A 15448-nucleotide genomic window follows, 5' to 3' on the forward strand; every position below is an offset into this window, starting at 1 on the left:
AAAGAAGAACCTGTTTGGTGCAGATGTAATCCACCTGGGCTGTTATCAAGTGTACTGCTGACTATTGATGTTCCCTGAGTAAATGAACTATCTTGAACGGATCTGTCTCTAGCAAGTTATTACTCTGTTCTTGTGAGGTTTTGAAAGTTGGGACCTAAAATAGTCATCAGACCAAATTTCTATGAGGCTCTGCACCTCCTCACAACTCAAAGTTTGTCCGTGAGTTACCATGCTTAAAGTGCAAACTGTCAACAAACATTAATCCTCATCGTACAATCCTCAATCCTCATCTGTATGAGGTCGGATCACGTTCTCAGCACAAATGAACCGCTCCAGAGTTCTTTTGAAAGCGTACCGAGACCACCTCTTCGAGGAGGTCTCGGTACGCTGGTTTGGTCCGCTTTTGGTGTGCACCCGAGTGTGATTGCTGCATTCACACCTGCCCAAACGAACCGCATCTAGTGCGATTCAACCAAACTAAATGAGGCAGGTGTGGAAGCACCCTTAGTCAACTGAACCTTGACTAGACTAAAAAGGGTATGAACGAGACTAAAACTAATAAAAACTAAAATGACAGCTTGACACAAAGAATAGACTAAAACTAAAACAGTATACCAAAAACAACACTATTCACAGCAACCAGTTGTTTAGCTTGCTGAAGGCGAGTTTCCACATAGGGTGGTTGTCAGGTAGTAGGCCTCACTGGGCCTCCCTGAAGGCGAATTCCCACATCTGGTGGTTATCAGGTAGTAGCCCTCACTGGGCTTCCCTGAAGGGGAGTCCCAAGGACAGGTAACTGAACAGCTAGCCTGACTAGCTATTAGTTATTTTATCTGATTTATATATTATTTGTATAATTAATATACCCTTAATCCATTAAACATGAGCAATTTTACTTCAACAATTATCAGTTAAAGTTTAAATTTATGTCAAAATATAGGCTACAGATATGTAATATAAACACGCTTTAGAATCAGTATAGATAAAGCTTTAAAATTGACTACATATGAGCTTACATATTCAAATGATATACCAAGATATTTACTTCTTGCTGTGTAAATGCATTTATATACTTCATATTCTTCAATATCTTAATCCTTGGCAGAAGAGACAATTGAATCGCACTGACTCTCTCGCGAGAAGCGAAACACAGTTTTGCACGTTTCAAGGCATATGATTGGCAGTTCGCTGATGTCACACTTTCATGTGCTCATGCTCCATCTACAACATGGTAAAAAACAAAGCCTGATTTGACTGGTTTGGTTTTGGTCAACTCAAAGCTAATTCCGTAACCCTGAGTTTGTTCAACTACTATAATGGTATGCACCCCCAGTAAGCCAGAAGTAAGCCATTCCCGCCTGACCAATGGTGTGTGAGTATTTGGCTGCATAATCTGGTCATCCAACCAACTGTAAAATTATTCCATTTGGGGATGCGAGTGCTGGAGGAAATACACACTTCTTTAATGTGTGTATATGTTTGCAGTGTATGTATGTGTGCGCTTTTCCAGTATTGATGTGTGTGTGTATGTGTGTGTGTGTTGTGTGTGTGTGTGTATAGGACTGTAGGAAATGGAGGACTTTATCATTCCCTGTGCAGGCTTACCTCACCGTCTCTAAGCAACGGTTGCCAAGCAGCCCGTATAGCTGGAGCAGAACGAGAGAATGAAGAGACTGAGCACGAGAGAAAGTCTGTTTAGCTGAAGGACATCCTACACACTACACACACACAGTACATAAACACACACACACACACACACAAGTGCATGTCGATAAAATAACACATAGGTTATCTTGTGTGTGTATGTGTGTTTGAGACCATATAGCTGTTTATGAAGGACACAGAGCTTGGGTGCATCTGCAAGTTCAGAATGTTCTGAATTTGAAGAGTCTCGGCCAATATCATCCTCTGAGAAAGCAAATGAGTGTGTCGCTGCCTTGAAATATGCAGGTGTGTCTCTTTCTGAGAGACGTGCCTGTATTCACTAAGTGGTTTATCGGGGATAAAGCACAAACTGTTACAGGAATTAGCCACTTGACATCATTTGCAGGTTTACGATGTGTTTATGCATTGCGTTTGGTGTGTGTGAGTGTTGCGTATTAATCATCCTAATGACAGCTCTCTGTATGGAGAGAAGCTCCATTATACACTGGGTCACATTTTAAGTTTATTACATGACATAAATGAATTATGATCACATGGTTGTGTTGCACTTCTCTCTCTCTCTCTCTCTCTCTCTCTCTCTCTCTCTCTCTCTCTCTCTCTCTCTCTCTCTCTCTCTTAGGGTTGGATGACTGTTTGCTGCAGTATATGAGGACATTTGAGAGAGAGCAGATAAACGGAGAGCAGCTGCTTCACATCACCCATCAGGAGCTGGAAGAGCTCGGCGTGACCCGCATCGGACACCAGGAGCTCATTCTGGAGGCTGTGGACTTACTCTGTGCACTGGTGTGTGTGTGTGTGTGTGAGAGGGAAAATGAGACCGGCTGTGATAATGATGTGTTTGTTTTGTATTAATGACACGACAGACATTTTATTCAAACTCCGCTTAACACTGAATGATTAACACCCAGCGGGAATCTCTCAACCAGTATACTAAAAGAGGAGGGAGTTTGTGTGCAAGGAAGGGAAGATACGTTTTTGGTTCTGATTGGCTGCTGGAAGAATTAATGCATCATAGAATGAGAGGAGGAGTTCAATCTCAGTCAACTAGCTAACTTCCTCACAGCTGTTCATGCAAACCAATTCATCTCAGAAGCAGAATTCAGGTTTATAAGTAGGCTAAAGAGCTGTCTCGGGTGAAAGGATTACAAGTGGACAGCAATAAATACAAATGCAAATAGGGTCTAAAACAATTTGAGATCTTATCGCAGATGACAGCGAAGGGTCGCCTACTCAGTCATAGTCCAATTTTATTTGTCCAGTGTGCAGCAACATTGCAGACAGCAGTACTTCTTGACTAATATTATTTTTATGCTATTATATTATTTATTGATTGATTTTGTTTTTAAATTCGATTTTATTTTTAGATGGTCGGTTTTAATTTTAATTATTTAGATTTTATTATTTTTTTATTTAAGTTTTAGTAATTTTGCTTTTGTAAAAAATTTTTTTTTCAATTTTAGTTCTTTTAGTTCTTCAGCGTCAACTTTTATATTTTATTTCCGTTTGTTGCTAAAGTAACATTTCCAAGGCAAGTTTTTTAACCAGTTGTTCATCCAATATTTATATTTTATTTTAATTTATTCCTGTTTTATTTAATTTGATAAAAACTGATTTTAATAGTTTTAGTTTTAGTTAACAATAACAACACAGCTTTACATTGAAATGTGTGTTTCACAGGCTTCCATTTTAAGGTAAACATTTTAAATTAAATATAAATTCGTAAATATAAAATTAATTAACATTATGAATATCATAACAAAAATATCAATTGTGTAAATTAATCATATGAATCTACAATTACAAAATAATAAATATTATAACAAATAAAATTTTTATAAATTAAATATATACATTTTTAATATTATACATAATAGTCATCAATCAATTAACCACTGTACTAAAACAAGGGTTTTAAACTGCTGTTTCCATTTGGCTTTAAAATAAAATAAAATAAAATAAAATATGGTGCATACCTGCCCTCTGAAGCACCATCGCAAAGTCTTTCGCACCTTATAAATTTTGCATTGAACCTTTTTTAAAAGTCAAGTCAAGTCAAGTCAAGTCATCCTCATTTATATAGCGCTTTTAACAATGTAGATTGTTTCAAAGCAGCTTTACAGAGATAAACATATAATTTAAGGTAACAGAGATTGATTTGGTTTTATAGTGGCTCTTGAAAAATGTTTTTTCCAGCTAAAGTTAGTTTTGATTGATTCACTTCCGTCTAAATGATCATTTGTTATTAAATTAGGGGCCGCTAAGACGACACCGTTCTCTCTAAACAGACTTTAAACGTGAACCTGTGATAGACGCTGATGGCGTTCACATGCGCATTAAGAATTGATTCTATAGTTATGTGCGTTTGAATATATGTGCGCAGGTTTGTAATTCCTTACAAACCATGCCTAAACAAACTACTTGTCTATAAATTTTGATGCAGAATATTTATTTTATCTTATCACTTTGGGTAGGTACGCGAACCGAAAAATTCCACAACGCTTTATCTGTAGAGTAGTATAGGGATCCTCCATAGGGAGAGGCTAGTTGGCACTTCAGCACTGCATTGTCATCAGGTCCAGGCGAAAGTCCTTCGTCAGATCTGGAAACAAGAGTCAACTGTCACCAGTACACTCCTAAATTTTCATGGGTTCTACTGACCTTCTGTTTTTTTTTAATGATTATTTATTTTTTAGGTCTCTGCTATTTATCCCGACATTCATAGCCACCTGGGAACTTGTGCCTTGAAGTGCTGAACAACGTTTCAAAGATCTTACCCGTGAACCTATTTATATAAGGATCTATTTATAATAATGGTTGGAACATTGAATGGTGTCTACATATTAATATGCATGGCGGCTGTAATTTATGCAACGAGGAGCCTGAATTAGATAAAAGAACAACAGTCACAACTGTAGAAAAAGACACGTCACTGCTGCAGATACCAGTTTACACCATATATAGAAAAAATGGAGAAGAAGTTGGAAAAACCCCTCTTGCCTATAAATGAGAGATGTTGGGTCCAGGTGATTAACACTATAAACAAACCCAAAGGAAATGTGAGAAAATCTACTGTTTGTTACTTGAAACAGCCAATTGTGAATCAGAACGGTCCGGTTATTGAACTATTTAGCCGATCGATCAGAAATGATGGGTTCTCCAAACAGCAGTTCTGAGAAAATGGCATTTATTCTGAGTAATGCATTTTTCCAGAAATGAATAGTGACTTGATTGTGTGCTTGATTTCATTCCACAGTGTAGGCAGTGTTTTATTTCTGAGTAACTTTGTTAGTGTGTAGTGATGACCCTCTGTACATGCTGTGAGAATGCTGCTTGATTTTTCTGCTGCTTACACTTACACTTAGCAGTCTCAGAATGATAAAATCAGCCATAAGATGCCATGCTATGCTTCAGACCTTGGACCCTCTTAGAAAAAAACTGCTATTGCACTGTATTGAAAAGAACATTTTAAAATAATAAATCTCTCAAGTCAAGTCAAGTCATCCTCATTTATATAGCGCTTTTAACAATGTAGATTGTTTCAAAGCAGCTTTACAGAGATAAACATATAATTTAAGGTAACAGAGATTGGTTTGGTTTTATAGTGGTTCTTGAAAAATGTTTTTTCCAGCTAAAGTTAGTTTTGATGGATTCACTTCCATCTAAATGATCATTTGTTATTAAATTAGGGGCCGCTAAGACGACACCGTTCTCTCTAAACAGACTTTAAACGTGAACCTGTGATAGACGCTGATGGCGTTCACATGCGCATTAAGAATTGATTCTATAATTATGTGCGTTTGAATATATGTGCACAGGTTTGTAATTCCTTACAAACCATGCCTAAACAAACGACTTGTCTTGTCTATAAATTTTGATGCAGAATTTTATTTTATCTTATCACTTTGGGTAGGTACGCGAAACAAAAAAATTCCACAACGCTTTATCTGTAGAGTGGTATAGGGATCCTCCATAGGGAGAGGCTAGTTGGCACTTCAGCACTGCATTGTCATCAGGTCCAGGCGAAAGTCCTTCGTCAGATCTGGAAACGGCCTGGATCCGGCCGGCTGCGGGAAAACCTCGGGATAAACAAAGACACTAAAATTAGCGTAGATGCCATTCTTCTTATGATGTAACAAGTACATCAGGATTTAAGGGAAGTGTTCCCAGTTCCGGCTGACCTAATCTAAGCAGCCTAATATTGAATTATAGAAGTCTATAGAGTGTTATGTGAATGCTAGGTCAAAGAGATGTGTTTTTAGTCTAGCTTTGAACTGACAGACTGTGTCTGCTTCCCGGACAATGTTAGGAAGATTGTTCCAAAGTTTTGGTGCTAAATAGGAAAAGGATCTACCGCCTAGGTATTCTAGGTATTATCAACTGGCCAGAACTTTGAGATCGCAATAGACGTGAAGGACTATAATGCGTTAAGAGCTCGCTCAAGCTCTCATGCTTTGTCAGACACACTAACATTCAAAAGTTTGTGGTCAGTAAGATTGTTTTTAATTTTTTTGAAAGAAGTCGTTCAGTCATCAAGGCCGTATTTATTTGATCAAAATACAGTATAGCTAAACAGTAACATTGAGAAATATTTACTTGAAATGATTACAATTTCAAATAACTGTTTTCTATTTTCAAATGTAATTTATTCCTGTGGTGGCTAAGCTGAATTTTCAGCAGCCATTACTCCAGTCTTCAGTGTCACATGATCAAAGACTAAAGATATACAAAGACGGTTCACTCATATTAATTATAAATGGGAGAAGCAGCAACGCGCAGTATGGCGGAATATGTCCCGCGTTCTCCCTTATGCTCAAATGCTATTTGAGCATTAGAAACAATTTTTTTTTGACAGTTCATATCAGTTTTTTGTTGCAGATTTGAAATATGTTATTTAATTGTTAGTTCAGCAAGCGGTTTTTTAGATTTAAGGATTCCCCCTTTCAAATAGATAGGGCTTGATCTTGAATTCCCAAAATAGCTGCCCAGAGGGATTGCAAATATGGCCGCTGAGTGAACAGACTGTCTTGGAAAGGGATTTTGTACATTTTGTTCAGAAATCATTCTACTATGCTGATTTGGTGCTCAACGAACATTTATTATTATCAATGTTGAAAACAGTTACTTCATATTTTTGTGGAAACCATAATAGATTTTTTACAGGATTCTTTGATGAACAGAAAGCTCAAAAGAACAGTATTTAATTGAAATATAAATCTTTTGAACATTGCAAAAGTCTTTACTGTCACTTGATCAATTTAATGCACCCTTGCTAAATAAAAATAAAAATTTCTTAAAAGAAATCTTTTGAACAGTAGAATACCTACTTCAACAATGATATTTTTCCTGTTGCAGAACTATGGTCTAGAGACAGAGAATTTGCGGACTTTGTCACACAAACTCAATGCATCCGCTAAGAATCTGCAGAACTTCATCACGGGGCGGCGCCGTGGGGGCCATTATGACGGACGAGTCTCACGGCGTCTTCCAAACGATTTCCTGACATCAGTCGTTGACCTCATCGGAGCTGCTAAAAATCTACTGGCATGGCTGGACAGGTACTCAAACCTCCCCGAACAGGGCATGAACTCACCTGAGCTGAGTAGAACAGACCTAAAAGTCATATGATATCATAGAAATGAATGGAATTGAAATCAAAACTGATAGGACTGTATTAAAAGGCAGTCAAATAGCCTTGATAAGCTGTCCAAAATAACAAATAAAAAGCAACCTAATTAAATTCTCGTTTGTATAGTGGCAAGTGAACAAGTGCTTTGACATATTGTAGTGTGGTGCTCATGAGAGACCCAAGTTTTGAAGTCCAGCCTAGGTCTTGTTCCCAACCTCTGTTTAGAATGTGAAAAATGCCCTCGTCTCTTTATGTATGTGTTTGCTTTGTTTGCAGGTCTCCATTTGTCAGTGTTTCTGAGTACTCAGTGCTGAAGAACAACATTGTTCAGCTCTGTTTAGAGCTAACCACTATAGTACAACAGGTGTGTGTGTGTGTAGAACAGGTGTGTGTGTCCTAATGTGAGTGAGTGTTTTGTTATTCAATGGTATTCAACACACAAAAACAGCACAGTCCTTTATTGTTTTAAATGTAAAAATGTTCTTCTCCTCTTAGGATTGCACAGTGTATGAAACTGAAAATAAGATTCTGCATGTGGTAAGTGTTTCTTAAGCCTCATATACTTTCTCTTTTACACACACAAACTTTTACATACACCTATACTTGTGAGGACCCCCACTAACTGTAGTAAGAGCATACTTTCGATTAGCACAGACAATTATTTTGACTCACTACTGCACAGTAAGCAGAAATGTGAAAATTATATTATTGTTAAACCATTTATGTGAATTATTACAGAGGTATTATTTGATCTGTGAAGATGTCTAAACCCTGCTTTGAGGTGGGACCACTTTTCTAGGTAAAGGACTGTCCTTTAAGACATTCATTTAGACTTAAATTATCAGGCCACATTGTAAAAGCTTAATACAAGAGAGGAACATCCTCCGTCCACATTTTACTATAGTTGTGATTTCATTTTCAAAACGTATTTCATAAGAATAGCAATCAAGCACACACACACTTTTCACACTCACACACAGCCCTTATATTTATGTATTTCAAGTAAAACGTGTTTGTGAAGTCACATGTATCTGGTCTGCTCTGAAGCAAACGTCAATGTGTTTCTGTGTGTGTGTGTGTGTGTGTGTGTGTGTGTGTGTGTGTGTGTGTGTGTGTGTGTGTGTGTGTGTGTGTGCTTTGCCTAAGGTTGGATATCCTGAATAATGCAGATTTTTCTCCCTTCAGGATCACTGCCTGTAGAACAGAGAGAAAGAGAGAGAGGGATGGATAGATGGATACAAATAGACAGAAAAAGATGAAAGAAAGAATATAACATGAATAAATATACATATAGTATGTGACTTATTAATGCAGATTCATTATACATTATGGGTATATTTCATGATGCTGAATGCCTTTCATGTGATTGGTTTGGACTGCTGCAGGGTTGCCAGTATTTACCGCTCCCTCCCAGTTCAACAGCTATAATTAGACTGAGAGATTTACAATGGAATCGCAAACATAGACAGAAAACACTGTCTGTTTGTCTCTCATTGTCTTTCTGTCTTTGTCTCTCTTTCCAGTGTAAGACTTTATCAGGTATCTGTGAGCACATTATTTCATTGTCGTCCGATTCGTTGGTGTCACAGTCTGCTCACCTCGAGGTTGTCCATCTGACTAACGTTATGCCTAGCGAGGGCCTGGTGAGTAAACAACAGCAATATCCCTTTCATACTCATTGAAACAAAGAATGTTTAAAAAGGAAGGGTGTAATTGGTTGGATTTTAGGAACTTTCTCTCATCACAGAGACAACTATAAAAAAGCCAATTGTAGTTTGATTTCTTTAAAAAGAAAAACACTGTTGCTCTGTGGTGATATCAAAAATTGCTCTGCTTGTTTAAATACCCGACATAGCAATATTGACTCAACCAATGGCGTGAGTTTGGGGCAGGACTATTTGTTTGTGTGACCAATAGCAGACAGGGAAACCTGTTTGAAAACAATCATTGTTTTTGCAATTCCATTCAGTGACTTTAGGGCAGTTTGAAAAATCTGTATAAATCTCAAAACACTCTCTTTCTTCTTTTTAGGGCATGTACATCAAGTCCACATATGATGGTCTTCATGTGATCACTGGAACTACAGAGAATGTGAGTTCAGAGCTGTATTTATTCTTTACCTGTCTTATAGTCAGGGTCCTAACAAATATTGGAGAGGAGCTTTTTCATATAAATTCTACAAATCCAAATCCTAAGATTATAAACCGTTGCTCTCCTCACTTCTTCCCACTTCCCATGGTTATTTAAGAATATAGGCATGCCATTTAGGGGTGTGTGATATGTATTGTCTATGATGATATCATAATTGTTGTTTTAACAATGTGCGAGCTGACATTTATTAAGTGTCTCTCACTTTGCAAAAACCAAACTAAACATGCTTTGAGAGTCCACAATATTCACTAAAAATAGTGAATACAATAGCCAAAAATAGCCATCTCTAAGCAACACACAGCAGTGTTTTGTTATTGAATGAATCTGCTTTTTTAAATTAGTCATTTGAGTGAATGATTTAATGACCCATTCATAAAGACAGGGACTTTCTTCCACCTTCTAAAGGTTTTAGTTTCATATTTAAAAATATTACTTTATTTTCTTAAGCCCTATGATGGACTGGCCATCCGTCAAGGGTGCTCCCCTCCTTCTGCCCGAGATCAATGGTCTGAGCATCCATGACCCTACATACTGTAGGACAAGTTATTTTGAAAATGGATGGATTTAATTTTTTTAAATAATTTCCAATTTCAGTATTCAAAATGTTACTTTTAAAACATCAATTTCATAGTATTATTTAGGGCCAGAGCACCAATGGTGAAAGGAACCTCTTGAAATTGCTTTGTTTATTATGTATTTACAATTGCTGTGTACATGCATTTATGCCATCTCTGAGCCACATTAAACAGTCTGTGTAAATACATCTAAATGCCACTGTAGATTACAATTTGTTAAAGCACCTTTAAAAGTTACAATAGCACTCTTTGAACCACCTCTGCTTGTTTCCAAATAAGGTTTTAATTTATGCCAGTGTTTGATATTTATAGTTGATGTATTGCTCATCAGCATGAGATTTGATGTTATAAATAACTAAAATAATTTTATCCAGACTGGTTTGTCATAATTATATTATGTAAAGCACCATCTAAGTTCTTCTACTGTTAGATTAAAACTCCTACATTCTAAGATAAAATAGTAAAAAAGCGGTCACTGGGATGTTACTGCTAACCTAAAAAAGATTATAATTTACCATTTACAAGTACTAATATGGTACATTTGAAGTACTAACATGCACTCTTTAGGTGTAGCTTTTGAAACGGTACCACCTCAGTGACAGCTTTTGTACCTTTTTGTCTGAGAGTGTATAAGTGTTTATGTCAAATCTAATGTCATTATTGATGATGCTGTGTGATAGGACTTCTTATTCCAGAGATAAAAAATGGGTCTGGTTTTCTTCATATTGTCAGTGCCCATTTCAGACAGTATTGCTCTATAAAGCACATTTTGTGCTGAAGCTCTTCTGTGGGGACAGCAGAACCAGGTCATCCGCATTGAGCAGGCACTTGATTTTAGAGCTGGCTAGAGTGAGGCTTGAAATGGTGGATTGTTCCAGTGCTGTTGTTAAATCATTTATGTAGATGTTCAATTGGGTTGAACTCAAACATGCCCTTTTTTAGTTGCTGGAAGAACAGAATTCATTGACTTCTAACTCTTAATGCACATTTAGCCTACTGTTCAGCTAAATGGATTTTACAGTTTTTAATGATTTTTTTTCAGTCTATTCAGTCTGTAGAACAACATATCAGATCAAATGCAAAATCTTCTGAATAACATTCTGGACTGGTGTGGCATGGTTTAGTGGTTAAAGATTTGGACAAAATGTAAGTTCAAACCTCAAAATGTTTGAAAATGTCAACTGTTTTACCCTTGAGAAAGGCACTTAATCTGAGGTTGCTCCAGGCGGGACTGTAAGTCACTGTGCATTGAAGCATCATCGAAATGACTGCTTACTATGTTTGAACCGATTATGAAAATATTCTTTAAAATAAATGTTTTAACTGTTTATGCCTAAGTGTATGGAGAGAGCAGAGCTGTGTTCGCAAAAGCATTGTAAGCCTAAGTAGATTGTAGAAAGTTAGAAACCAATGGTCTCCACGATATACTTAGGCTTACGCAGCCCAGATGAGTGAGACTTTGATGAAAAGACGTCAAACGTTCTTCATAGGAAAGGTCAACATTCAGGCATGTATGATACTATAATACAACAACGAAATGCCTTGGTAAATAATTGGTGTCAGATTTATTTCTATAATGAGCAGGGGTTATTAATCTCTCTATCTCTCTCCTGCAGTCTCCCGCAGATCTGTGTAAGAAGATCCATGCCGGTGATGAGGTCATTCAGGTCAATCACCAAACAGTGGTGTGTATCTTTGTATGGATCAGTCATCTGTGCATGCCTCTTAGTGCATAAATGTGCAGATATTATATTGTTTGTGCAGATATTGATTGGCAGTTGATGCTCAAGGGTTTTCAGGTGAATCTCATGAAGCCTGACAAGAACCTGTCTGCAAAATTTCTTTGTAAGAAATGGGAAAACTTTACAATAAGGTTTCATTTGTTAACATTTGTTAACATGAACTAACAATGAACAATAATTTTTCTAACCCTAACCCATTTACTAATACCTTTTTAAGATCAAATGCTGTATCGGTTAACATTAGTTAAAGGCAGGGTAGGTAGAATTTCCCAAAAATACTTTTTTCCAAATTTGTTTAAACGGTCTCTATATATCAATGCATAATTAAAATGTAAGTACTCTGGAAAAGAAATTATAAAAATCGAGTGTCTGTAGTCCTCTCAGGACTGTAATAAACACAGCTCATTATTCCATTCGGGACGAAAGAAATGATTGGCTGGGGCGACTGTCACTCTCCCTCGCTACCATGGATACCACCCTTGCTGATACAGGAGCAGCCCAAATGCGCGCACCCGTTTGAAGAGGCACGGAAGCTAGTAATAACAATTATGGCAGAGAAAGAACAGTCAAAATTCTCAGTACCTGCATATAGAGGCAGCGAAGTCAAACAAGTTAAAAAAAGGAAGACAGTATTTGAAAAGGCTATGAACAAAAAGTCTTTGGATAAATCAAGAAATCATACGAGAGTCAATATCGGTGTGGCTTTCTAGCGGTGGCGACAACTGAGGGATCTCAAGGGGCTGAAAAGTGACTCCATGATGGCTTTATTATTGCTGGACAGGTAATCTTGCTGTTTTCATTTTGATGGCATTTATTTTTTCATGAAGCATGTATCACTAGCACACGTAGCTACCTAATATAGCTACCTAACGTTACGTAGCATAACTTAAGTTACACTGGCTTAGCTATGACAGTGTAACTTTGGTGTCGACTGGTATAACGTTACTGTTAATGAGCCAGGGTTGAGACGATAAATAAGCAATACCTTGCACAACCTCCTCTGCTTCGCCCTCGACCGCGGACCTGTCCTTGAGCCGACGATGCGGTACTAGCCGGAGTGTAGTCCTCATCAGAGCCAACAGTGCTTCCATCGTGGAAGCTCTTACATGCAAAACACCTGTATATGTTACGAATCTTAAAAATTCACCTTCACAGTTACTGATAGTAACGGCTAACGTGTATCAATGAAGCTATTTATAGCTTTGCCTTATATTAAGTTTGATTTGGTTACGAGCTAGTAAAATATTTTAAACTTTACCAGTATCGATATGCGAGGTTGATAGTGAGTACTAACAGCCATGTTAATTGTTTATATTCATACTGATAAAGTTAGTTATGTTATTACTTGTGATTCTAACATGATGTCACTACATGCACTGCGCTCCTCTCTGCTCGGCGCTGGTAAACGCGTCCGACTCTTCCAGCTGAGCGAACGGCCGGGATCATGCATTCCTTTTTTTGGGGGGGCGTGGCTTTGGAAGGAGCCGAGAAGGGAGGGGGTGGGAGTTAATGGATGATGAGCTGTGTTTATTGCAGTCCTGAGAGGACTAAAAGCATTTTTAGCATTTTATAATTTCTTTTCCAGATTACTTACATTTTAATTATGCATTGATATATAAAGACAGTTTAAACAAATTTGGAAAAAAGTATTTTTAGGGAATTCTACCTACCCTGCCTTTAATGCACCACGAACTATGCACATGAACATTATCTAACATTAATAAAAGTTAATCAATACTGTAAAAAATATGTTGCTCAATGTTAGTTCATGCTAGTTAACTCATTTTAATAAATTAGACATTATTGTAAAGTGATACCAATTATATATTTCTAAAGAAAATATTTCTTACTTTAGGACCATATTTTTTTTTTTTGCACTGTAACATTGTTTTCTCAAAATGAATGCACATTAATTTTTAAACACATTAATGCTTGTTCCCAGCCACAAATTCTCCTTATTTTAAATTTCAGTTATATATTACAAAAGATTATATTATAGTGTGTATATATATATATATATATATATATATATATATATATATATATACACATCAAATTCTCATTCGTATATATGCCTAGTTCTGTCATGAAGCTTTAGATGGCGCAGGCTGATGGGTCCTTAACGGAAGCTGATGATATTTACGGCGTTCACTACTTGGCACAAGCTGAGTGGTTCATGTCGCATCTGCAGCCAATGAGTTTGCTGCTCAACATTTAAATGGCTTGTTACCATATGTGTAATTGATATGCTATTTGTGCAGCGCAGCAGCAGCAGTATGTCTTACATACTCACAGCAGCGTATTGGCAGTATTCCTGTACTTGCTCTGCAGCAGCAATACTCTACAACAACAGCAATAATCAACTGCAACAGTGTTGCAGATCTATTCCGCCCAGACCAAATACATTAACATTGTCAAATCCATTACCATGCTAAAAATCTTCAGAGAGTTGTCTATATATATATATATATATATATATATATATATATATATACTCTATATATTTCTATCATGACAATGTAAAGACTCTGGGGCGGATCTAATCCGTGGGGAATTTGCATATCATAATTAATAATTGGTAATTAATAATAATTCATACATGTTTGGATTAGATCAGTCTTACATGTTAATAAAACTCCCGATAAGGGATGATATGTCATTTTACCTGCATGCATGTCTGTGTATCCTTGCACTTAACCACAAGTTGATTGCAATTAACTACACGGACCACGTCTTACAAAACAGGCTAAATTAATTAGCTCAAATGTCAGACTAATATTTGTGGGACTCCACAATATCATCTTACTTTATAGGATTTCAGGAAAAGCAATTCTGTGGCCACAAGAATTGGGTTTCCTGCCCTATAAACACATACTCTTTAAAGTATCTTTAATTTGTAAGCTTGTTGCTATAAGATCTTTTGGCACTTAAGGGACTTGAAAATGAGCAAAAGGGCAGTACATCAATCAGATGAATATAATGAATTTAATAAGGCAGAACTACTTATGTATTTACTACGGTTACATGGGATGTATGTATTTACAAACATAATAAACAACAATACACGATAAGGCATCGATGAACGAGAAATGCATAGAGTGTGGACAATGGAAACACGTGTGAGAGGGGAAGAGGAAGAGAGAGAGAGAGAGAGAGAGCATTGGCAACATTCCCCCTGACAGTCCCCTGTCTGTAACAACACGAAAACATCATCTTAATGCTTCTTAGAAGCTCTATAAAGAGATATACTTAAGTTTCTGGGTCTCTCTGTGTCGCGGCATTCCTGCGCTGTGCGTGAGCGGAGTCCTTTAGGAAGCGTCACTGGGTGCTGCTTGGCGCGCGTTGAACGGAGTTTCCAAGTCTTTGGGGTAACATTACCAAAGGAAAATAGTTCGGCTAAGTTCGTTTCACTTTGTGGAAGTGAACAGAGTCGACTACGGAAAACAAAACTTTGACTAACAAAGAAAAGAAATAGAATCTCTACAGCGGGAAATCACGCGGAGTTAACGTCACATCTTCGCATGGCTGGTGAAGAAGCGTGTGTGCGTCTGTCGCCACGTGGTCACGTGCGCGTGTTTCTCCTTCAAAACGAGCGCGCGCTCGTTTAAAGGTCCCTTGTAGATGGATTTGCTGAAGAGATATGTCACGCGGTGTTCTTTTCACTCGTCGATTGGAATTAAACACGGAGA

The 15448-nt window shown here is 37.3% G+C and overlaps 1 protein-coding gene across 1 annotated transcript in view; it reads left to right on the forward strand.

Moving 5' to 3' along the window:
* Positions 1-15448, forward strand: part of LOC143748921 (connector enhancer of kinase suppressor of ras 2) — a 53517-nt gene that overhangs the window by 15948 nt on the left and 22121 nt on the right. The window contains exons 2-8 of the mRNA XM_077241197.1: positions 2285-2448; positions 7018-7220; positions 7568-7655; positions 7787-7828; positions 8815-8934; positions 9323-9382; positions 11634-11702. Of these exons, the coding sequence (XP_077097312.1) occupies positions 2285-2448; positions 7018-7220; positions 7568-7655; positions 7787-7828; positions 8815-8934; positions 9323-9382; positions 11634-11702 (746 nt within the window). The remainder of the gene's footprint in view (positions 1-2284; positions 2449-7017; positions 7221-7567; positions 7656-7786; positions 7829-8814; positions 8935-9322; positions 9383-11633; positions 11703-15448) is intronic.

This window comes from Siphateles boraxobius, unplaced genomic scaffold (genome assembly GCF_051911475.1).
Source record: "Siphateles boraxobius isolate OS27281-9 unplaced genomic scaffold, OSU_SipBor_1 24, whole genome shotgun sequence".
In the NCBI taxonomy this organism is placed as follows: Eukaryota; Metazoa; Chordata; class Actinopteri; order Cypriniformes; family Leuciscidae; genus Siphateles; species Siphateles boraxobius.